Source organism: Felis catus, chromosome A2 (genome assembly GCF_018350175.1).
Source record: "Felis catus isolate Fca126 chromosome A2, F.catus_Fca126_mat1.0, whole genome shotgun sequence".
Taxonomy (NCBI): Eukaryota; Metazoa; Chordata; class Mammalia; order Carnivora; family Felidae; genus Felis; species Felis catus.
Window position 1 is genome coordinate 154,692,096 of NC_058369.1, and position 23,825 is coordinate 154,715,920.

General features: G+C 42.4%; 1 protein-coding gene across 1 annotated transcript in view; it reads right to left on the reverse strand.

Moving 5' to 3' along the window:
• Positions 1 to 8,084: 8,084 nt before the first annotated feature.
• KDM7A (lysine demethylase 7A) overlaps positions 8,085 to 23,825 on the reverse strand; it is an 82,574-nt gene continuing 66,833 nt past the window's right edge. Inside the window, exons 13-20 of the mRNA XM_023250623.2 lie at positions 22,484 to 22,608; positions 22,116 to 22,270; positions 20,800 to 20,897; positions 20,162 to 20,310; positions 19,623 to 19,831; positions 18,146 to 18,231; positions 15,356 to 15,629; positions 8,085 to 14,691 (exon numbers count right to left, since the gene is read on the reverse strand). Coding sequence (XP_023106391.1) covers positions 14,597 to 14,691; positions 15,356 to 15,629; positions 18,146 to 18,231; positions 19,623 to 19,831; positions 20,162 to 20,310; positions 20,800 to 20,897; positions 22,116 to 22,270; positions 22,484 to 22,608 — 1,191 coding nt within the window. The 3' untranslated portion in view covers positions 8,085 to 14,596. The remainder of the gene's footprint in view (positions 14,692 to 15,355; positions 15,630 to 18,145; positions 18,232 to 19,622; positions 19,832 to 20,161; positions 20,311 to 20,799; positions 20,898 to 22,115; positions 22,271 to 22,483; positions 22,609 to 23,825) is intronic.

The following is a 23,825-nucleotide window of genomic DNA, read 5'->3' on the forward strand; positions in this document are numbered from 1 at the left end:
GAAACGAAAGCGAAAGCGAAAGCTCCCGGGGGCCCGGAAAAACGGAACCTGTGCCGCCTCACCACGCCCACCGGCCCGCAGCTGAGGGGGCTCGCCGCCTTCCGGCCTCAGGGCTCCCAGCTGTGCGCGGCCGCCGGGCCCCGCGGCCCGCTCCCCCGCTCCGTCGGCAGCCGGGGGGCCCCGGAAAGCGGCTCTCCGGAGCTCCAGAGAGAAGCAGCCCGGTCCTTCGGGGCAGCGCCTCGCGGCTCTCGAAGCGCCTTCGCCTGGTGGACGGGGGCGGAGATGCCCGGGCCGTGCGCAGCCGCTCGCCGAAGCCCCGAGCATTTGGAAATCGCGCGGCCGCCGGCCCCGGGAGCTCTCCGCTCGGGCGTTGGCCGAGCAAACGGGGACGCCGCCCACCTGGCGACCGAGCCCCTCAGCCCGGCTGCTGCCGACGGCGCCGGGCCGTATCCTACACCACGTGACCGCGATCACGCCGACCCGCCGCGCGGCTCGGGCGCTACTTTCTCTTGGAGCCGGCGCGATCCGCGCCGTTCTGGGCGGCGATCCCGCCGTTCTAAGCTCCGAAGCGTCTGTCCTGTGCGAAAGCAAAGCCATTTTTTCCTCAGCCCTGCTCAATAGCACAGTGACCGAGCGCTTAGAGACCGCTCGGGGTCCCGGCACACTCCCGGGGTGGGGGGTGGGGGGGGCGGATGGAAAGGTGAACTGTTGGCGCCCTTTGGCAAAGTAGTCCCTCAGCCCCTAGTAAAGTTTTGAAGATGCATGACCTTTGACTCAGCAGTCTGTCTTCTGAGAATCTTCTAGCACTGAAAGGAACAAATTCCACATATGAATGAAAATATACGATATCGGTGTTTCTCTGATTTATTTCACTTAGCTAACTTGACAGTAAGCTATATTAAAATAAAAACAAAAAATAAAATCAGCCCTCCTAAGAAAAAAAAAAGTAAAAGCAACAGTAAGTTCTGGTGAGAGTGTTTGGCGGGGGGCGGGGAGGAGGTATGGTGCTGGGAGCAACGCCGGGGATCCTTGTCCAGACTCTGTTACAGGACTTCAGCAAGCATGCATTACATTTCTACAGACCTAGAAGGACGTCCGTGACGTGTTAAGGGGGAAAAGCGGTACAGAACCGTTTAAATCAATAGCGAAAAGAGAACCTATTTGTGTGGCGATGTGGCTGTTTTTGAATGGCAATGAGAAGGCTCAGGAAGGACACACACTGTGCCAAAGTTGGCTCATGAACACTGGCGTCGGGGAGTATGCAGTAAGGGGCACCAGGAAAGTGGGAGAAAAATGAGGGGCGGGAAGATTGCAGGGGAAGGAAACTTAGGTACGATGTTAAAATTCTCCATAATATTACCGCAAAACGGTAAAAATCTGTTAAGTGTGTGGATGGTGAGTATAAAGTAACACGCACAAATGAATTAGGGGGTGAGGGGCAGTTATCGCTTGGCTTTTAAATGTGGATTTAGTGGCGCCTGGGATTTAGTGGCTTAGTCCGGGTAAGTGGTGAAGTGTTGGACTTGGGCTCAGGGCATGATCTCCGTTAGTGAATTCCAGCCCGCACTGAGCTCTCTGCTGTCACCGCAGAGGCCGCTTCAGACCCTCTGTCCCCCTCTCTGCCCCTCCCCTAGCTCATCGTCTCTCCTCTCTCTCAAAAATAAAATAAATATTAAAAAAATAATAATAAATAAATAATAAAATAAATTTGGACTTTAAAACATCGTGGACAATTTTTTAGGTTTAATTCTTAATTTAAAATTCTAATTTTTAATTGTGGTTTTAATATTGTTTTGCGGTTTTGTTTTGTTTTTTTTTTTTAAGGAAGGATGACAGCAGTGAAAATGGTGGAGTAAGGACCTCAGAAAGTTTGCCCTTCCAGGTGAAAAAATGGCCCAAATGGCCCAAATCCCTACTGGAAATTATAAAGTTTTGCAGCAACTCATTTAGCATTTAGTCAAGAAAAACAGCCGAGGGCCTCCCTGTCGAAGCTTGATCTCGGGGATCGTGAATTTAAGCCCCACGGCTGGGTGTAGACTTTACTTAAATAAACAAACAAACAAACAAAAGCAACAGCTGAATCTAAGTTGAAAACCTCAAACTTTGTAGCACTTCAACTTCCCCTAGTCCTGTCTCCTCCTCAGTTCCTTGGCGGCCTTGAAAGCTAACAGCCCACACTGCTGGTACCAGAGAGGGCAGAACAGGGCTGGAGCTGTTTCCAAAAGTCCTTGTTAGACTTGTCCACTGGTTCCCTGGAAGACCTTCCTGAAAACACTTGTATTCATTCGTCCTCACTGTAACTAGCCTAGTCCTAATGGCTTCTCCTCAACGGTGTTTGTTCAATGTTTTAACATAACCACTGACTGAGGCAATGGATAACAGTCGAGGCAAACAATAAACGAATCAAAAGCTTAACAGGAAAAGCTGAAGGATGAGATGTCCACCGGGGCTTTGAAAAGCTCCAATATATTTCTAGGAATCTAGAAGGCCATACACATGCCACCCTGATTCCTTCCCACAGAAGTCACGATAAAGACTCTTGCCCGCATTTTTCCCACTCCCTCTGCCCCCTTGCCAGTGTTGGCGGTGCGTCCCTGCGTGGCCCTGCAAGGTGTGCCCGCCTCCTGTTTCTGGGGACTTGTGAATATAAAAACATCTCCCTTCATAACAGACATTTCCCTGTGTGTGCGTCTTACCTGATTAAAACAAACGCCTTTTATTTATTTATTTTTAAATGTTTATTTTTCAGACAGAGAGAGACAGAGCATGAACGGGGGAGGGGCAGAGAGAGAGGGAGACACAGAATCGGAAACAGGCTCCAGGCTCTGAGCCATCAGCCCCGAGCCCGACGCGGGGCTCGAACCCACGGACCGCGAGATCATGACCTGAGCTGAAGTCGGCCGCTTAACTGACTGAGCCACCCAGGCGCCCCAACAAACCCCTTTTATTTATTTATTTTTATTATTTATTTATTTATTTTTAATTTTTTTTCAACGTTTTTTATTTATTTTTGGGACAGAGAGAGACAGAGCATGAACAGGGAAGGGGCAGAGAGAGAGGGAGACACAGAATCAGAAACAGGCTCCAGGCTCCGAGCCATCAGCCCAGAGCCCGACGCGGGGCTCGAACCCACGGACCGCGAGATCGTGACCTGGCTGAAGTCGGACACTTAACCGACTGCGCCACCCAGGCGCCCCTAACAAACCCCTTTTAAAACACAAGTCACGAAGGGTTTTAAGATAGAAGAGTTTAGAAGATTCCTTACTAAACATCCGCGCGGAAAATGCCCAGCCTGCACTTGGATCTGTGCGTCTGGCATTTGTAGATGAGGTCAGAACAAGAGCTGTGAACATATAGATGGCTAAACCCACAGGACCGATTAGATCATCAGGTAGGAGTGTAAAATGAGAAGAGAAGTCCAACGATCTGCCCCTCTAGAGCTGAGAAGGCTGAGAGAGAGCCGCCTCTGAGGTAGGAGGAAAACCAGAATTAGGGAATCATGAAAGCCAAATATTTCAATATCTCAATATTTCAATATTTCAAGAAAGGATGATCACCTACGTTGAGTGTCATCAAGAGACTGAGTAAAAGAGGGTAGAGACATGTTTTATCCATTGCTGTGCAACAAACCACCCCAAAACTTAGGGGCTAAAAACAATGGCTCCGTTTTCATGATTTTGTGAGTCGACAGAGCTCAGTGGGGTAGTTCTGCCTCACACAGTATAACCAGTCATTCCTGGGGCTGCATTCAGCTGGGAGCTCAGCTGGGACTAGAACATCCAAGATGGCCCCTCACCTTCTGGGATCTGTGTGACTGCTCATCACTTAGCAGTCTGTCCCAAGCTTCTTTATAGTGTGATGGGTGGCAGAATGATTAAGGATAAAGACTGGAGTGGGTTGAAGTGTGAATGGGCAGTGAGGACATGAAAACAGCAAATGGAGATAGGGTCTGCAAGAAATTTTGCTGTAAAGGGAAACAGAGGAGATGGTGGTAACAACTAGCCTTACTTACTAGAGGAAGGAGGGGGGGTGCAAGGTCTAGGAAGCTTTTTGTCCGTATTTTGTCCTGAGGCAGTCATAACTAATGCATAGTTTCATTCTGTATAAACTACCCAGTGGGGAGATGGTTGATGTCAGGTGAATCATTGATTTGGGTGGGGAGAGGGGCGATTTGAGGACAGCATCCAAGAATCTGGCTTGGGCAACTGAACGTTGGTGAGGCCACTCACATAGAAGCCTATTTGCGATTCAGCGTGGGAATTTGGGATCTGATACCCAAGTGTAAGGTGTCTCCACCAGGTGGAGTTGATCTGGAGTTGGGGAACCAAGCCTGGATGAGCTTGTGTTCTGCTGGTCCTGCTCTTGACCAGGCTCCTTACCAGGAATCGGTAGAGCCCGAAATCTCTGCTGGGCTCAGCATACTTAACACGCTCATCCGTGGCCAGGCCAGCTGCGTTACGACTTGTCTTCCAAGGTGAGCCCTGCCGAACTCCCGAGCAATTCCCTTTCCGAACATTACACTGCCCAGGAATTCAAGCAGAGCGACAGCACCCTTGAAGGGTCCTGCTTCAAACCTCTGAAAATAGTGCTCTGTGGAATCAAGTAATTTTTAGCAAGCTCTTTTTCCTTGTGGATAGAAAAAAAAAATCCTTTCATAATTATGTACCACCCAAGTAATTTGTTTTGTGGTTTTAGACATTAACCATTACTGTTTAACCATTGCCATAGCTCCAAAGCAAGGCACGCCTGTATAATATTTACAAAGCAACTACAATAAAATTTAAAGTTTTAGGTTCTATGTGAGCTATATAACCCGTTTATCTCATTAAAATCTATTCCGTCTTTTTTATTATTGTAAAGAAACTTCAAACACCCATTTTTATACTATATTGGTGAGTTTCCACAGCTCTTAATACTTGAGACCGAATTCTACAATTGTATTAGGTTCTTTTCCCATTGTTCTGCTTTTTTCTTTTACCCTATCTCTTCCCACCCCCCCCCCCCACCATCTCATCCCACTGGTCGAGAGAGAGAGAGAAAGAGAGAGAATCTTGGTAAAAAGGACTGTGTTTGTTTATTCAGTGTATTTTAGTGAGATTTGTGCTAAACCCTGGAATAGAACACACTCAGGCTGGTAGTTCGAACAAAACAAGGAACAAAGACACTGCAGAGCGAGAAGAGCCTCAAGGGAAGCAGGGACGGGGCAGAGAGTACAAGAGGAGGGAGGAAGGGCTCCCTGGTGACCTGCTCTGTGTCCATTCAGCGGCCCTGACCCGTGTGCCAAGCCCCACTTAGGCGGCCAGTACAACAAGAGGGTCTTATTTCTGAGGGGTGAGATAGGTACCCCAGCGTGAGTAGTGTGTTCTTGGGCAGCTAACCCATACCCTGTGGTGGAACCCACTTGTCTCCTATAATTTCGAATTTGACAAGTTATTTGAACTAGGAAAAAAAAAAAAAACAAAACATAAACCCGAAGTGTCTACAAGTTCCCAGCCTCAGAATCTCCTATTCCTCAGGTCACCAAGCACCACTAACACAACATGCTTTATTCCAGACACAGATAGACCTCAAGTTCCTTATGTAGGGCAGCTTCTAGAGTAAATGATTAGGGGAAGGTCAAATACTATTCTTACTGTTACTGAGAATCTGTCCCAGGTTTTATTTGCCTTACAGAAAAGTGTATGCAATTTACACGTTACTTTCTATTTTTAGGCCTTCATTTTTTTCTTTTTCCAACTCTGGCATGGAAGGGATGACTTTACAACACATCAGAATTAGCGCTTTTAGAGTGTAAAGGGTATTTCTGGGTCCGAGGGTGGGAAGAGCCCAGGAAGCAGGGATGGAGAACCTTCCTGGAAGTGAGTGAAGATGAGGACCTGGGGACCTGGATGGTAAGGAGATTTCGGGGGGGGGGGGGGAAGGTAGACTCTGGAAGGCAGGCAGCCGGTCTTTTCTCTCTCTCCTTCCGTATCTGGGCTGGCCCACCTACAGGGTGGAGGTGCAGAGGGCGGCAGGAGAAGCTTCAGAATGGGGAAGGCGGCGGCACCAGCAGCGAGGGAGGCAGCTGAGCCCTCACGGGGGCCACATCCAGGCCCAGGAAGCGGCGTAGGCACCGGGCACAGCCCCTACTGGGACCCTCGGGATGCGGCTTTGGGATCCGCTGTTGGGTTCATGTATTGTAATGGTATCCCATGTTCCCTGTTTACAGCCTGTTCTCCACAAAAGGTGAGATTCTAGATGATAAACCAGTGTTTCATGTGTGCGTGTCCCTGGGAAAACTAGACTCAAAGCTGAGTGACAGAAAACTTCTGAAGTTATTTCAGTCCAAAATGGATACCTACAAGCAAATGTTTAGAACACAAACCATTTTGTTTGTTTTTAATGTTTATTTTTTGAGAGAGAGAGATTGCGAGAGGGGAGGGGCATGGAGAGAGAAAGAGAGAGAGAACCCCAAGCAATCTCCACGCTGTCAGCACAGGGCCCGACTCGGGGCTTGAACTCACAAACCGTGAGAGCACGACCTGAGCAGAAATCAAAAATCGGGCACTTAGCCGAACTACCCAGGCGCCCCGAACACAAACCATTCCTAAGGACCATCTATTCCTTTTTAATAACTGAAAGTATACAACTAAAATAATGAGAGAATGCCAAATGCAGAGGAAATACCAGAGCTTTTAGGTAGGCTTTTGATTAAAATCTGTTTTATGAGCAGTGTGAACCCACACATATTATTTACCCTCTCTGGCCTCAGTTTCATCTGTAGGATGGGGAATATAGCACCTACCTCGCTGGGTTACTCCGAGGAAGAAATGAAAATATCCCTTATACGCAGGAAGTACTCAAATGGAACAAAGATAATGAGGGCTTCTGTCCAAAACTCTGTGTTCGGCATACCACCTGATTCTTCTCAATCTAAAATGAGGGCTGGGTCACACGACACATCTCACAGTGATGCGTCTCAGTCTCACTGCTTGGTGCAAACACAAAAATCAAGCTAAGTCTACGGAGAGTAGGTCCTGATAACCAGTACCAAATGAGCCCGGTGAAGGGTCAACATCCCGCAGGTATACAGACCGACAGTCTGGATTTTTACAAAAGAACAGATTCGTTTCAGATTTAGGTCTCAATCGGCTGGACCAGAGCAGGCCGGTTTAGAAGAAAGAGGAGGCATAAAGGTGCTTTGGGTAACACTCCCGTAACAGCTGCTGAGGTGGGCTAAGTGTGCGTGCTCTGGAACAGCGACTCTCTTGCAGGTATTAGGTACAGGAGGGCACAGGCCTCTGTTATCTCTGTAGCCTTGGCTCCTGTGACCTGCACTCGGGGTCCTCCTCCTGAGCAGACTCAGCCGCTCTCTGCCCCCTTCCCGGGCCCCTCTTCTGCCCTGAAGTGCTGCCCCCACCCCGTACTCCCTCTTCCTCTGCCCAGGGCTCCTTTCTCACTGTGCCGCATATCCTCCCAGACGGGGCTATCAGATCCCGCAAAAGCACCACGTCTGAAAGGGAACCCGTCTTTCTCCCTGAACTAGCGCTCCCACCCCACCTTCCCTGAGGCAGCCGGTCACCGAGGCACCTCTTTTCTCCCCCACCTTTCACATCGACCGTAAGCTCCCTGACGACTGGGGCTGTTCCGTTCGCTCCTGTAGCACCGGCACTAGAACAGCACCCGGTATACCGCAGGTGCTCAAGAAATCTCTGTGGGGTGACCGGCTTGGGGACCATGAGTGCTCTTAAATGTCCGTCAGGAAACACCCCCATCCGTGGCCACAACACAGCAGCATCTTGCCAATTAGCCTTTGTGTTCTTTCCCCTCTTTCAGCAACTGCTTCCCCAGAGATACATCTAATAAAAGAATAGGACACATTACTCCTCACATTTAAATCTTCGGAAACAGTAAGAAGCGGAAGTGTGACACAGCTTTTCACATTCTCCAATCTCCTATGAGTCAATAAACAGAAAAAGGGAGCAGCAAGTCAGATTTGGATATAGAATTCAGGTTTTTTTTCTTTCAAAGACACATTTTATACAACTTTCAACATTTATACTTTCAAACAAAATGAGCAAAAAATACACCGAGTGCTAAAAAAATCAAAACAGAAGTAATACAATTTTAATTTCAATATTTTAAAATACAGAAATTGGAAAGTAAGAATACTAAATACAACTTGAAACAAGTCACTTGTCCTCCCCTAGAATAACCAATGTAAGCTACTTGAAGACTTACAAAGTGAAAACAGAAACAAAATAAATACTGTACACTTTCCCCGCCTGCAGGCAAAAGATGGGAAATACTGTTACGAATCCAAAAAAAATGCTCTTAAAGCTTCCGCATCCCATTTCCCAGCCACACCCCACTCTGTTGTCACACCGTGTGCTTCTGTATTCAAAGGACACACATGTGCACACATACCAACTGCCTATACAAACAGACAAGACACTACTCCGCAGACACCCCAAACAAGAAAGGGTGACAGTCACCTTGGACCATGGGCATAAAAATCAGTTAAGGAAAGTCAGTCAGGCTAGCAAAACGTTACTACAAAACTAGTAAATACCATAGCCAACAACTGTCCCCTTTTCAAATTTCACAGATTTAAAACCCCTAAAACCAATACTACCCCCGCATCACCACCCTCTACACCCCACCCACCCCCCAAAAAAAACCTGCTGAAGCACTGGCAAAGTTAGACATTTCACAGTAAATGTGAAAATTCATATTATATAATCTCTTAGAATGAACCTTTTCACCCTCTTTCCACAGCATGAAACTGTTATGGCTTAATTTATATTAAAAGTAGAAAAGTCTTGTCGGAAGGAAATAGTCTGCAAGGGTGCACTGTGCTCCCTGATCAGCGCTATTTCACACCTAACAACTGCATGAATCGCTTTTGCAGTCAGAAGCTGTTTTTGAGAAAACTGAGGTTATTATAGCTTTTGATTCAGTCTAACCATATATGTAAGGCCCTTAGTTTGGTTTAGGTTTCTTTTGCAAGATAAAATAACCTTGGGGTTCACTTAGCAAGTTACACCTCAGGTCCCTGACTATAGTGTGGAAGTTATATGTATGCTTTGTAAAAATAAAAGGTTACTTATGAATCTTAGAGGGAAGAAATGATTCTTGGCAAGGAATCAACTCCTCATTATAGATCACACTCAATGCTGGTAACTGTCACCAACCAAAATCACCAAAGAAACGTAAGAAGAGTATGTCTGGGTTATTTTATTCCTGCAAAGTACTATATATTCCAGCACTTATGACCATTGTTTTGGTGAAAAATCTTGGGGACAAAGAGCTGACATCTTGAAAAGGAAATGGCCAAAATAAAACTGGGTGGAGGCAAGGTTTATCTATGATTAGGTTCCATTTAGGACTGATTTCCAAAATAAAAGTGGATTCAGAATGTCACAGGTCTTGCATAGGTTTATAAACTACTTGGAGGTCAAGGGCTACGTGGTAGCCAGGGTTTATTAGTGAAATAGTGCAGAGCAGATAAACTTGGGAGATTCACTGTATGCAGTTTCAAAAAGGTTTTAACAAAAAATTTAATTTTCCACTTGATAAGACAAAGCTTTAGGACACTAGAAAGGGCACCAAGGGTGAGTGGGAGAGTCTACGGGGTAGAATGCAGGCAAATGGGTATCATATTCCCCTACCCATTATAAAGGGAAAAAATACTATAAAAGAATAAAACCACAGTCATGATAAGCTGATTGCTTTGGAAACAGGCATTTGCTTCTTAGCGACCTTACTTCTAAAATTTTGTTTCTGTAAGGGGATCAAATATTTGACTTATGGCAGGAAGCTCACTGAAAAACAAATGAAAATATGAAAAGGGTTTTTAGTAAGGCTACAGTATTAAAATTACATTACGTTCGTTCATCAGCAACGTAGTAAGCATATTATTTCTTTCCCTTTCTTTCCACGTGACTTCTAGTAAGCTTATCATCGTCATCCACCACAGGAGGAGCAGAGGCTGCACAAGGTCACACAACAGGGGCTGCTTCAGGAAGCGAGGGACCTGAGGTCTAGGATCCACTGTGACCCCAGGCGAATCACTGCCCTCCTGGCTTTCGTTGGTCTCCTCTATTTACTGGCAACACTCTTTTCCTAAGCTAACAATCTGAAGCTCAGCCTTCTCAAGATTGCTTTAGGTGAAGGTCTGGGACATCCAAAAATGACTGCCGATTTTTAGCAGGGAGGGAGCAATTAGCTTAATATTTAATGGGGGAGGGAGAAGGGGAAGGAATTTTTGAAAAATGTTCAGATTTACATTATTAAGCCCTCATTTCTTAACATGAAATTGTAAAATGTTTACATACTGTAGTAGTTACTCCTGGTATCGCTTCTCGGCCTTTTGGCTAAGATCAAGTGTAGTTACTCCTGGCAGTAGTAAAGTGGGCCGTACAATTACTCATCCACTCTTTGGGGACTAGCCCTATCACTACAGACAGCACCTCTGGAAAAGAGCAGAAGGAATCTTCTCCTCTGAAGATGTCCAGTCAAGTCTCCTTTCCCACTACAGTGTGTTCTCTCTCTACCCAGCAAGCTCTTCGTGGCCAACTGCGAGCTGGCTTTGTTGGTTCCCATCTTTTGACCATCTTATATTTTTTCCCTGGCTCCTTGGGTAGCTGCTAAACCATTTTCATTCCATGACTTATTTTACCTTTATCTAGTACCTGAAGAGTCTGTGGAGCAGCACTGACCTAATTCCTCTTTGAGCAAAACCTCAAACCACCTTTGAGTTCCTTTAAACCATCATAACAGCTACTTGTTGTTATCCATAAACCCTTATCCATAAACTAGCTCATTTCTTTTTCTTCCACTTCAAGCACTAATTCTGATTTTAACTCAATGCCTTGTTAGAGATGCTTCTGACTTTTTAGGTACCATGCTCCGGGCATGTATTGTATGTGAAACAAAATTTATGAGTAATAGTTTTCACTTAAAAATGCATAGAGATGTGCACTGTCAGTTGTAACTTAAATGATAAATTCTCGGTAAGTATGACGTGTTAATAATTAAGGAATGTTTTTCTATGTTTTTCCTAACCACATTTTTGTCCATACTTACAAATGAGAAAACCAAGACTCAGAAAGAGTGACTTATTTCCGGACACACAGCTGATGCATAAACGGTAGAACTTGGGACAAAAACCCAGGTTCGTGCTCCCTTCCATGTTACACCACACCCCTCTACTACCAACATTAAATTATTAACTTCTGAAATATTTCTTAAATTTTAAAAATTAAAAAAAAAAACCTTCCACTTCTTTGAAACTATTAAAGTTATGCTTTTTTTTTTTTTTTTTTTTTTTTTTTTTAAATACACGGGCCCTCTTTTGCATAAGTTTGCTTAGAAATGAAACTAATACTGCTTACTTCTTGGAGAAGATGCCTTCAAGAGCAGAGACCACAACTTCAACTTTAAATTCCCCCACAGGACTAAGTAGTGCTGGGCACACAGGTGTTTCGTAAATACCTGCTGCTAGTATACGAGTCAGTACAGTAGAGTTCATTTAAAAGGCAATAATTAGGATTATTAAAAAAACAGAACAGTCTTCAAGCTAAGTATTTAAGTTGTGATAAAGATGGGCTTGTTTTCTCTGAGTTTACAAGACGATTTCAGTCAGAATTTTTAACTCTGTATGCTTAAAACTTAACTGATGCTTACGAAGTTCGGTGTATTTCTAGGACGCCAAACTACTATCAACTGCCAGCTTTGTATTATTTACATCGTTAATCAATCCTGGAAAGCATGTTGTGTGACATTATGAGTTACAGTACAGGGGGTCCCAGGTTAACAGAAGTCACTTATTTGAATCAATACAGAAAAACCATGATCTACTAGTACCATTAAAATCACATATGTTAAGTCGCAATTGTTTTTACCTATTTACTTGCATATGATCAGCTAAATGCCACCACTGTTGTCTCCTTGTCTATGCTGCAGTGTCCGTGTGGTAGTATGGTTTATAAAGGAGACAGAGGAAAACATGAAAGGCTGTCTATCACAGCGGAGTCCAGACCCTGGCTGCAGTCATCTCAAAGTTCAGTCATTTCCATGAGATGAAAGGATGCATCACAGCCAGTAACTTTAGAAGACCTTTGACTAGGAGACTCACTGGGCCAGTAGGCTGAATTTTCACCAATTCAGAGAAAGATACATGAATTCTGTTTCAGTGGTTATATTATACTACCGAAAGCTGTTTTTTGGTTTAACTTAGCCCGTTAATGGGCTAAATGTGCCAAAAATGAATCCACAGTACCTTCACTTAATACTTTTACATACTGGCTACTTAAAATTAGTATTTATTGGCCTAAGTACACAGGGTGGACACTGCTCCCCACTTTAATTCATAAAAATAAATCGATTTTCATTTTTATAGCTAAAGAAAAGAGGTCAGGTAATTAAAAACACTTAGAGCTAAGAAAAATGTAAAGAAAGCGAACCCAGATCATGATGTAGCCGGAAGAAGAAATTATAATTCTTATTTCTTAAACCCAAACAAAATCATGGGAACTCTAACACTAAAACGGTGTCTGCAGAAAACCAAAACGTCACAATAATACATCGGGAGGTAGGAGAATCAGTCAAACCCCAACTTTTGACAACTTGAGATCCAATGACCAAACAAATGACTGATTATACCCATCTCCTTAACTAGTTTTGGCATAGTGTAGACAGAGTTTAAGTAGGCCATTTACAGACATTTAGTATTTCCATACCAATTCTTTTTCCTGACACCCAGTTAAGACCCAGACTTTGGTCCAGTTGCTTGGACCAGAAAGGCTAATTCATAAGCTATTTTATATTTATTCCATGAAATACTGGAATAGAGACAGAGTAAGAAATATTTCTCTTTGAAAATACACATTTGAATACAACCATGAAAGATGATGGTATAGGTTTTTTTCTTAGCTCTTCAAGTGACACTTAATACAGAAGGGAATGTCCTGCTACCTTGCTGAGTAAAAAAGAGACAAATCCACAATATGGCCATATTTCTTCTCCATAAAAATAAATTTTATCTTATTTGCCTATATTTTCTTTGTAGAAACTTGTAAAATGTTCTATTGTCAGAATTGGGAATATCTCCACCCCACCCCCAGAAATCACTTATTTTTATGCCATGGGGGAGAAAAGGGAAAATATAAGCTATTAGAGCAACTGAAAACTGGCATTTAGTAAGAACTGTGCATAAAGGAGATAAACGATTCCTTAAAGCTCGACCAGATACTTAATCTCAATATGCACTGGTTAAGTTAGGACATATGGAAGAAACTGCAAGAAGCACCATTTTACTCCAGATCCGTATCTTAAATAATTCCTTAGAAAGTTAAGAAATAAGAAACTAGACACACATACACCCAAAAGATCTACTCCAACATGCTTGCTTCTATACAACTTAATATAGTATAGTCCTATTATATTACGGCTTATTATGCAGATTTGAATATACTAAGTCAAACCATATCTCATATTTTCCAACAAGTTAGATACACACAGAATAAAAGCGTCATAAAATATAACCTCTGTGGCAGGTGCTCGTCCTGCCCTCCAACACCAGCAGTATGAAGAAGGCCCTCTGTAGTTACAAATGTATTTGAAAAACTATAAACATGACAATTTAACCAAACTTATGATCCTTTCCCCAAAGGTAGGAAAAAGATATTAAAGCTGTTCTCTTTGGGACCCAGATATCATCAGCAAAAATGAAAATGCAAGAAGCCTATTTATATATAATTAGAAGAAAACTGCAATGTCAAACGAAATGCGAAATGTGGGATCTTTTATGTAATTCTTACACGTTGGCTACGAAAGTGTTTCCCTGCAAAGAGAAGAGTCTTGTGTCGTCACAAAATGATGGGGAGTGCAGAGGGAAGGTGGGATGTAAGGTAATCGACCTGGATAACAGTATGCACCTTGGATGTTAGCAAAAGCGAAGCTAATAGCTTATAAAAAACACATGAAATATATAAAATAAAATGATTTTCATATACATCTTAATTTAAAATAATTAATGCATCAAATCCCTGTTTAAGACTTTAACCTGAATATCAAATTTAAGAGTCCAGACTAGTTACTGTTACTGTGGCTCCTCCCCACATGTAACATACACACTATCAAAAATAATTTAAAAACTTTCACATTCTTAAATCTAAATTAGTGAGATATTTCTCCAGAAATCTTCCAAATAAATAGCTTTAAAAAAGAAAGAATTTAAAAGCTGTTAACTTTAAAAAAAAAAAATCTGTTAAATAAATTATTGATAATTCTTTACCTTACTACTGAAAATAAATCAAGACACTACCAACAACAAAATGAAATTCAAGCCCTGACAAGAGACCTTTCCCAGTTCAAGGTCTCTTTTTAAGGTTCTACCCTCCTTCTTCCTCTCCCCCACCAGGTCCAAAACGGTTATTGCTGAGTGGGTGTGGCACAGTGAAAATGCAGCATCAGGTTCATTTTGTTCTTCAGGCAGTGTTCTCTACTGTACATGCAAACCGCGTCGGGCGAGGGCCCGGCCGGAGCTCCAGGCTCCCGCGCCCCCGAAACCAGTCTGTCTCCAAAGGGAAGAGTGGCCACAGCAGCAGCCCCGTCACACAAAGAAACGGGCGTGGCCATTTCTGTTCAACTTAAGGATCTTCCCAAGACGTTGCTTGGCTGTTGCCATTCCTTTTTTCGGACGTTTACCTATAAAACACCAACGACAGTGTAAATCATAATGAAAGTCATTCTCGACAGACAGCACTTGGAGGACCTAAAGGGAGAGCTGTACGGAAAGCAAGGCTTTTAGGTGTTCCGATCGGGCAAAGTCACGCTCCTGGAATCCTGTTGCTTCAAACTTCCACCTCAGCACTTGAGAGATACAGGCCAACCTCCTTCACAGGACTTACCAGGCCATCCGCCCCTCAGTCTGATCCCTGCCGATCTCTTGAGCATGAGCTCTAACCGGATTCCTGCGTCATCCGGTGCTTCAGTGACAAAACGGTGGGTCCCTAAATACCACCCCCCCCCCCCCCCGTACTGTTTCTCACCTTTGTACCATGGGCCATCCCATCTCCTTCACCCTCACTGTGGTCCACCCCGTCACTTCCCCAACCCGGCCTGGCTAACCCCTTAACCTCCCTTTTCGGGATCCACCTCCTCTTCCAGAAAGCCACTCCCAATCCTCACGGCTGACCTAGGTATCCTTCTTTTCCCACGGGCATCTCTGTTCGCACAACAACCTCTGCAAGCTGCCATCACCGCACCATCCCTCAGGCATCAGGCTGTCAGCAGCTGCAGGGCAAACCACTATACGAGGCCATCGCAACTGCCACCAGCACCGCCACACACAAAATTATACTCAGCCTACCTTTTGTTGCCTGGTTGCTGATAGGTGGTGGATTTGATGCAGGTCTCTTGGTGGGGTGAAGGGGCACTGAAAAGGAAGTTTCACCAACTGGCCTTTCTGGGCTTATACTGCCATTATTTATCTGGCACGCCCCTGAAATCAAGCTTGAATTCTGCGTATACTTTCCATTTTGAGGGCTTGAGCCACTGCTGTCCACAGAATTTCTACTTTGTACCTTCTGAATGATTTCGGATGAACCTTCCTTTTTGATGCATTTCTGGCCTCTACTAAGATCCTAAAAAAGGAAGGAAATAAGGCCGGATTTTTAAAGTCCTTTAAGATAAGCGAGGTATTTACCCTCTCTATTCAATAGCAAGTCAAGAGAGAGGAGAAATAGACTACTGAACTGCGGTTTTTGTAAAATGTGGCAGCCACAGAAGACCACCCCTTCAGGATGGCCATGTCACTCCAAACCCGAACAGCACGAAGGAATTCAAGTATTGAAGTTTGCACAGTAACTTAAGTCCAAAAGAAAACTTTTTTATTTACATATTTATATATACACACACATATAGTTTTATTTACATAATTTATAATTTATATATACATAGCTTATATTTTTTAAATGTTTATTCATTTTTGAGAGAGAGAGAGAGTGCGCGAGCACGCATGAGTAGGGGAGGAAGGCAGGGTGGGAAGGACTGAGGATAGGAAGCAGGCTCTGTGCTGACAGCAGTGAGCCTGATGAGGGCTTCAAACTTCCCAACTGTGAGATCATGATCTGAGCTGAAGTCGGTCACTCAACCGACTGAGCCACCCAGGAACCCCACTTATAATTTATGTATATAAATACCTCTTTCCCTAAATGTATATATTTGTATAAGTACATATAATACATAAAGTATATTATACTGCAACATGGCACTGTGCGTGTGCCATGATATGACATGGAAGGAACACGGGGATGGGGTATGTGGACCTACCATTTCCTTAGCATAACGCAGCTCCCATGTATGGTGTAATGCACTATCTTTTTTACAATCTAACCTCTGTTAAGTTTCATCTCCACTGTATTTAAGTTGTGTGCTAAGAAAAGCCCCTGGATGCTGATTTTTCTCTAACAATTCTTCCTTCAGTCTCTTCAAGATCACTGAGTGAACCATTAGGAAAAACAAACAGTGCTACTGACTGGTAGGTCTTGAATCCAATGGAAAGGGTCATCACCAGAATTAAAAAAGGAAAGGAAAACACAAACTTGAAAAGAGCATACATCTGATGTGATGTTTCATGAAACCAGTTGTATATGTGTGTATGACATAAAATAAATTCCTGATTCCGTAATGGTCAAATAAGTTTTAAAAACAGCATTAAACATAGACTTGCTTTAAATTAGTCTTACAAATCTGCCTGAGGATGAGAAAACAATTGTTATGATTTGACATGCCTCTCTATAAAACCTCTCTAGCTTACAGGCAAAAGAAATCTGATATTTTCTAAGGCGATCTTGTTAATTATGTGCTTTACTTCTTTATTTTCAAAGACAACAATAAAAACAACAGCTAGATTCAGGGGCGCCTGGGTAGCTCAGTTAGTTGAGAGTACAACTCTTGATTTTGGCTCAGGTCATGATCCCAGGGTCGTGGAATCAAACCCCACACTGGGCTCTGTGCTGAGTGTGGAGGCTGCTTAAGATTCTCTTTCCTTCCTTCCCTCCCCTCTTCCCTCCCTCACATGCTCTCTCTTTAAAATTAAAAAAATATAAAAAACAAAAGATTCAAATAATAGCTTATTTTTAATATTGAATCCTATACTACTAACAAATTATAAATTTTATGACCAGTGAGGTACTATAAAATCATACACTGAATGAGTGAATTACTAATAGTTAAAGGATTCCTTCCTTGACCTTTGATTCTGGAGCATATTCTTCTATTAAAAGAACTTGTACTTACGAAACTTTGCCTTAAAAAAATAACTTGGCTATTTTTCTTATTGTAAAATCGATAGCTATTTAGAAAATGTGGATAAGCCAAATGAAGAAAATAAAAACCACACATAAAATCCACTGCTCAGAGTATGCTTGGCGTTGGGAAGGTTAGGGGACTCAACTCTGCCACATGAGAATTTTGATTCTTCCTCTGTCATTTTCCAAGGTTTGTAGCAAAAGGTCGTATCACTTTCCTTGTATGGTGCTACTGGTAAGGCTGTGGCTTTTCAAAAAGCTATTTTGGGTTCATTTTGTTTGGTATAAGCAATAATACACTGGGATCCCAAGACATCAAGTGTCTCTTCTCTTAGAGCAGGGGCTCCTAATCTGGAGTCAGTGGATAGTCTGGGGTAAGGATGGGACACAAACCGTGAGAAAATTCTATGCAAAAATCAGTATTTATGATGAACATTTTTCTGGAAAGAGAATCTATAACTGTCATCAAATTTCAAAGAAATTTACTATCTAAAAATGTTCAAGAAACACTGTCAGATTAAAAAGAGATCTTCATGGTACTTTTTTTCCCTTTCACTCTACCCAGACATAACTTAAAAGTGGTGGCTTCAGGAGTTTTTAACTTTCCTTGTATCAACTATTCTTCTCCAGATCACATTATATCCACATGGCTTGCATTAGCTGTTACATTGGAAACCCGTAAGGAGGAGAGCTGTTAAATGTGCATTTAACTGTAAATTATTTTTTTACCTTTACAGATCGAACGGTTGATTACTGGTTGCAGTAAAAAATAAAAAAAATAAATAGAAAGCAAAAAGAGTTAATAACAATCTTCAATCTCCTTTTGATGTTTCAAGCCTGGCACATACCTGAAGATGAAATCTGGAAGTGGTATCCAACTGTTTCCTCCAGGAAGAACTCCTCAAGTCTTGATCTTCAGTCTTGACATGGTACCCTAAAGAGATGTTTTAATTAAATCATCTCCGTACAGACTTGATCGTAATGAACAAAATTCGCCTAATGTTTAAAAGTGAAAGTACATTTAGGTGGACATTTTATTAAAACAAAAACAAAAACAAAAACAAAAACAGTATGTTAACCCTTTAGGTACTTATGCACATACTTTCACCACACTTGTTTCCCTCCCAAGAATAAAACAGCCACCAGCTCACAATCTAACACATTAAACCTTTCAATTCTCTCCAAGACTGTCTTTCTATGACAGGTTTTGTGCCAGATGCTGGAAGATCTAGAGTCAAATTCTAAGGCCATCTGTTGGAGATGAGAAACCAAATGCAACATACTCTAAAGCTGGTATATTTTTCCATATAGAATAAAGGCATATGTTTGCCTGAATTCCGCAGTATTTTCCTAGAAGCCTTCTTTTCAAGGGACCAGAGAAATTACAAGGAGACACAATGGTGTGGACAGACAGATAAACCCAGACCTGAATCTGAGTTTTTCCATTACCAATGCATCTTCAGGCAAGTTATCTCTAAACCTCAGTTTCCTCTTCTACAATAAGCCCAGATTTTGAGATCAGACAGTCCTGGGTTTAAATTCCAATACCAACAAATAATAGCTATGTAATACTATAATGGCTATGTAAGTACTGTAAGTACAGGCAAGTTCACTCAGCTTTATTAAGTCTTCTTGCCTCCTCCTATAAAAGCGTTATTACATACACCAAAATGTTGTTTCAAGGACTAAATGAAATGCATGTCAAGTATCTGGCAGACAATTCACACAACTAGGTGGGAATGAACACAATTTCTACAACAGGAATTTCGTTTTAATGTGGTACCGTCTTCTCCACCCGTCTTCCTCAGACTTTCGGTAGACAAAATCTTCCCCCAAGGCACAGAGAACAAAAACACTACATGACATCACTAATACTGTCACTGAGTCTTCTCTTCCCCAGTACTTCTTTTTCAAGTAGGAGAGAGAATATTCTCAACCAGAAAGAGATCAAAACTTGTTTCCCCTCCCATGAAAGGAAAGAGGGCTGATGGTTCAAGCCTAGCAGACCATGTGAGATGCCTCAACATTCTTTCCACTCTGAACAGCTTAGGAAAGGGAAGCAGTACTAACTATCTTGCAACAGAACTGGTAGGATTATGCCAGTGAACATGATTCTCCAGCCATTAATTTACATTTTGAGTTCTTATACTTGCATCTTGTATACATCAACACTATGTATTTTTTGGCCAATAAGCATAACACCATCTCCAACTAAAGATGTCCGATCAACAGTTCTTATTCATAATCTTTAACTGCAGCTAGGATTACAGAGCTATTAGTTGGGGGAGACATGTTACATTTTAGAGACTAATTTATGTTTCTTACCACATTCCACTGGTTTATCACAGCGATACACCTGTCTGACCTCATGGTTACTGCTGTGGCAGCCGCTGGGATCCTGGAGAGAGTCTCTTTCACCATTGCAGTCTGTGCTTTGTATCTGCCTTTGTAAACATGTGGAATAGTGCAACCCTGCCATAGACAGCATGCCCTGAATCGCTTCTTCCTCTGTGCTCGTCGAGGTAGGACATTCCCTAAAGAGAAGGTAAGTAAAAGGACAAGAGTTTATTTATTCTTTTGACACTTTTTGGTAAAATTTAAAATAAAAAAATGTTTTCATATAATTTATATCACAATGTAATAACACTACTACCATCAATAAGCCTAACTTTTTTTTGAGAGCACACATACACATGAACAGGGGTGGGGCAGAGAGAGAGGGAGAGAGAGAATCTCAAGCGGGCTCCATGCCTAGCACAGAACCTGACACAGGATTCAATCCTACGACTGTGAAATCATGACCTGAGCTGAAATCAAGAGTCAGACACTTAACCGACTGAGCCACCCAGGCACCCCAAGCCTACCTTTTAACTGGAATTTCATTCCTAGATGGCTTCTGGCCCTTTTGAACAAAGTTCCTCATCACAGTAGAGTCCTCCTTGAAGTTTGATGTTATTTCTTGTTTCTTTTCATCACCTGAACTTTCAGACTCTTCAGTGGTAAAATTATTTTTCTGAGATAATAAATAATTAAATGGAAGCAAATAATGTAAGAAATCTGAGTAAGTCTGTACTAACCAAAAACACTTTATCAGTCTAGGCAAAGTCAGAATCTTAATTATCATGGAATTATTTCTGTATTTCATATGACAGCTAAAGTTTCTAGCAATTACAGTACGTAACTCCTTAGTACAAAAACATACAGTACAGGATTTCTTTAAAGTAAAATGAAACATAACCTATGAGAAATATAAGAACAGTATTTCCACCCACCCTTTCTAAAACGAGACAAAAGCCACATTTATCAAATGTAAATAGTCTGTGACTGGGGGTATGTGTGCACGTGCATGTGTGTAATCACCATTACAGGGAAGACCGGGTGCCACAAAGGTCATGGAGACAGGCTTTGGGAAAAGCTGTCATTTACTTTCCTGGTAGGTGAAGGAAAGTAGGTGTTCATCTTTCCATCAAAGATTGCAGTAGTCACAGGGGTTTGGGCATACCAGTGCAGTGCAGTCAGGTCCAGAGTCTTCTGAATCAGAAATATCAGAATATTCTGATGATCGATTCCTGAGTTCTGATTTCACACTTGTAAAAAACCCTACAAAGGAAAAGGAAGAGGGAAAAAGGAAAGTCAGTGGAAGCTTACGAGCAAGGTGGTACCTGAAGTTGGTCCAGCCTCCAGGTCTGTCTCGACTGCCCCGCTCTCCCCTTTTCCATTGCTTTCATTTTGTTCATTTCTTTCTTCCCCCAGAGACTCTCTCCCTAATTGACCATGGTACAGACTGAACTGTACTCTTAAAACGTTTGGCATTTACTGAACATGATGATATAGTCCTCATTTGCGTGGAAATTTTGTATTTCTGTCCAGAAAAAAACCTCCGACGCTAAAATTAGCTACAAGATGCTTTTCACTTTCCCTTTTGCATTCTTTCACTCAACAAAAAACAAAAAGATAACTCTCCTAAACCGAAAAAGCATTCACGTGGATAGCGAATTCAAGACGTGTGAAAACCAGGCTTTGCCACTGCCCTTCTCTCCCACGTGGCATCACCACATAACAACTGTCTGCTAATCCCACCGATGAGCTGCCTTCCCCCTGGCGTGTGAACACATGCACAGCCACACCAAATTTACTTGGAATTAGCAGGAACTGACGTATCCCAAACGGACTTGATGTTAATTTTTCTTGTCATTATCAAAATACTTAACTACTTTTTAAAATAGAAGCGTACACAGAGGCTCTGAAAAATGCTAAGAAATGAAGACTTCATTCAAACAAGAACGATCTCAAGAAGGAGGAAGTGTTACTATTTGTCACGCTGACAATAACCAAGCAGAGGTGGTCCTGTCAATAGGCAATCAAATAAAACAATATATGGATTACTAACAGCTTCAGACCAGCCAACTGTACTGCCTCCTAATTCTGAAAACCATATACATGTTAGCTAAAATTATTTATGAGGCTGTATTAAACTGGTGACTATTTTATTATTTGGAGTAGAGGCCCATAAAACGCACAGGCTTTCATGTGACTCTTGCTAAAAACTGTCACTAGACAAAGGTGTCACTGACCAGCACGTATCCTTGTCACTAAAAATGCCTTCCCTGTGCATTACACCTCACTTGGCATCCGCACCCACATTTCCCCGATGGACAAACTACTCGGAAACACTTCAGATTTCTCAAAAGAGTATTAGGGACACGACAATTTTCAATCCTGCCACGAATTTAAGAATCTTAAAGTTAGCAAGATACTTTACACATTATCACATTGGTAATAAGCAGACCTTTAAAGCGACCATTAAAACAAACATACTGTTAAGTGGCTTTTGAGATTCTTCATTCTCCACCCCCTCTATTCCTGAACTCTCTTCCATCTTCATTTTGGCCTTTTTTGTCCTTCTCTTGTCCTCTTCATTTTCACTATCTGCTGTATAAAGACTTGGATCTGCAAAGGGCTGTCTCTCATCCCTGTACATGGAGGGAAAAGTGACCAAGTCACAAAACAGTGCAACGATGCAGCCAAATAGTATACCCTCTCCCCTAATTTACAGTCGGAGTGGAAAACCGAGATGCTTTCCCTGTATTTGAGTCAGACGTGCAATAATATGGACTAGGGATTAAATGAACACAGGGAATCCACCGAAAACTCATCTGTATGACACTGTGATCTACTTTACATACTTAATTATCCTTCCATTTGTCAGCAATAATCGTAGATCATTATCTTTTGCTCTCCATTCAGGTACCGTGGAAGATGGCTGGAGATGTTTGTTAAATTTTCCATTCAGTTTCGAGCTCAAGATGTCCTTAAAGTATAAAAACAGAATTGAACTTAGCATCTGCCCTCAAACATGCCTGCCTGACAAAAGAAATGCAGTATACTGCTACCTTCCTCCATGGCCCTGAATCCCAAACTGTGCTAGGCAGCCCCCTAGGCCAGGGGATACACAACGTGTGGCACTAAAGCTATGTGGTTCCTAAAACCAAAGCATAAATATGGTTTATCTTTCTGTAGGGCCATTGACAATAAAACACATTCTATAAAGCAGAATGTAAAATTTACATAAAGTGAATTTAAAGACATTTCACTCTTGCGGAAAGCTGAAAAGCTAGAAAAGCAGTGCCTTAATGTATTTTAATTCTCATTTCCTTGCTTCTTCCTGCGAAGCACTAGTCCCTCCCAGTCATCCTATCCTTGACCTAATCTCTTGTCTTCCCAAGAGGTACCATCAGCAACTCACAGACCACCACCCTGCCATCACGAGGGACAAAGGCCACTGTGTGACATAAAAGAACAACAGTAGCTGGTTTTTAATAGAGAGTATTTCCTATTGGTGGTGATTTTTTTCTTTAGTAATAAATAGAACCTTTCATAATAAGCTACGTCTTTTCCAGAGGGCTATCGGTTAAAAAGGTTTAGAACAACAAAAGCTTAAAATAGTATCAATACAATTACATAAAAACGTAAAATATTTGTTACAATTCCTACGGAACTTCTTTAAATATTTTAAGTCAGAAGTACTTCTTTCTTATTCATTTTAAATTATTCCTATCCTTTACTTAAGATGTAAATTGATGGGTGATCTGCATCTCATCACAAACTCATTACCATGTTTTACAAAGGTCCGCCCTCTCCCCTTTGTCCATCGTGCCAGCATTTCTCTGACAGTTTCTCTGGGTTTATTCTGACCGTCTTCCTGTCCAACAGTCCCCCATGCTGGTGCTGTTGAGTCAGGGTTAGGCTTTCTGCAATTGCTTTTCCCTCTGTTTCCTCAAATCCTTGTATCCACCTGACTTCTTCCAGTGTTTGTCAGCTCAAATGCCACCCCACCTGAGAGGCCCTCTGACGGCCCCAGCTAAAGTAGCCAGCCACGCACCAGGCCCTTTATTCTCTTGCTCTACTGTTCTAGCTTCCTTTATAATACTTGTTATCTGAAATTACAACATTTTAGTATATGCCTCATGTTCCATCCTTCCAACTCGAGCTAGGATGGAAGCCACACAATAGCAGAGACTTAAGTTT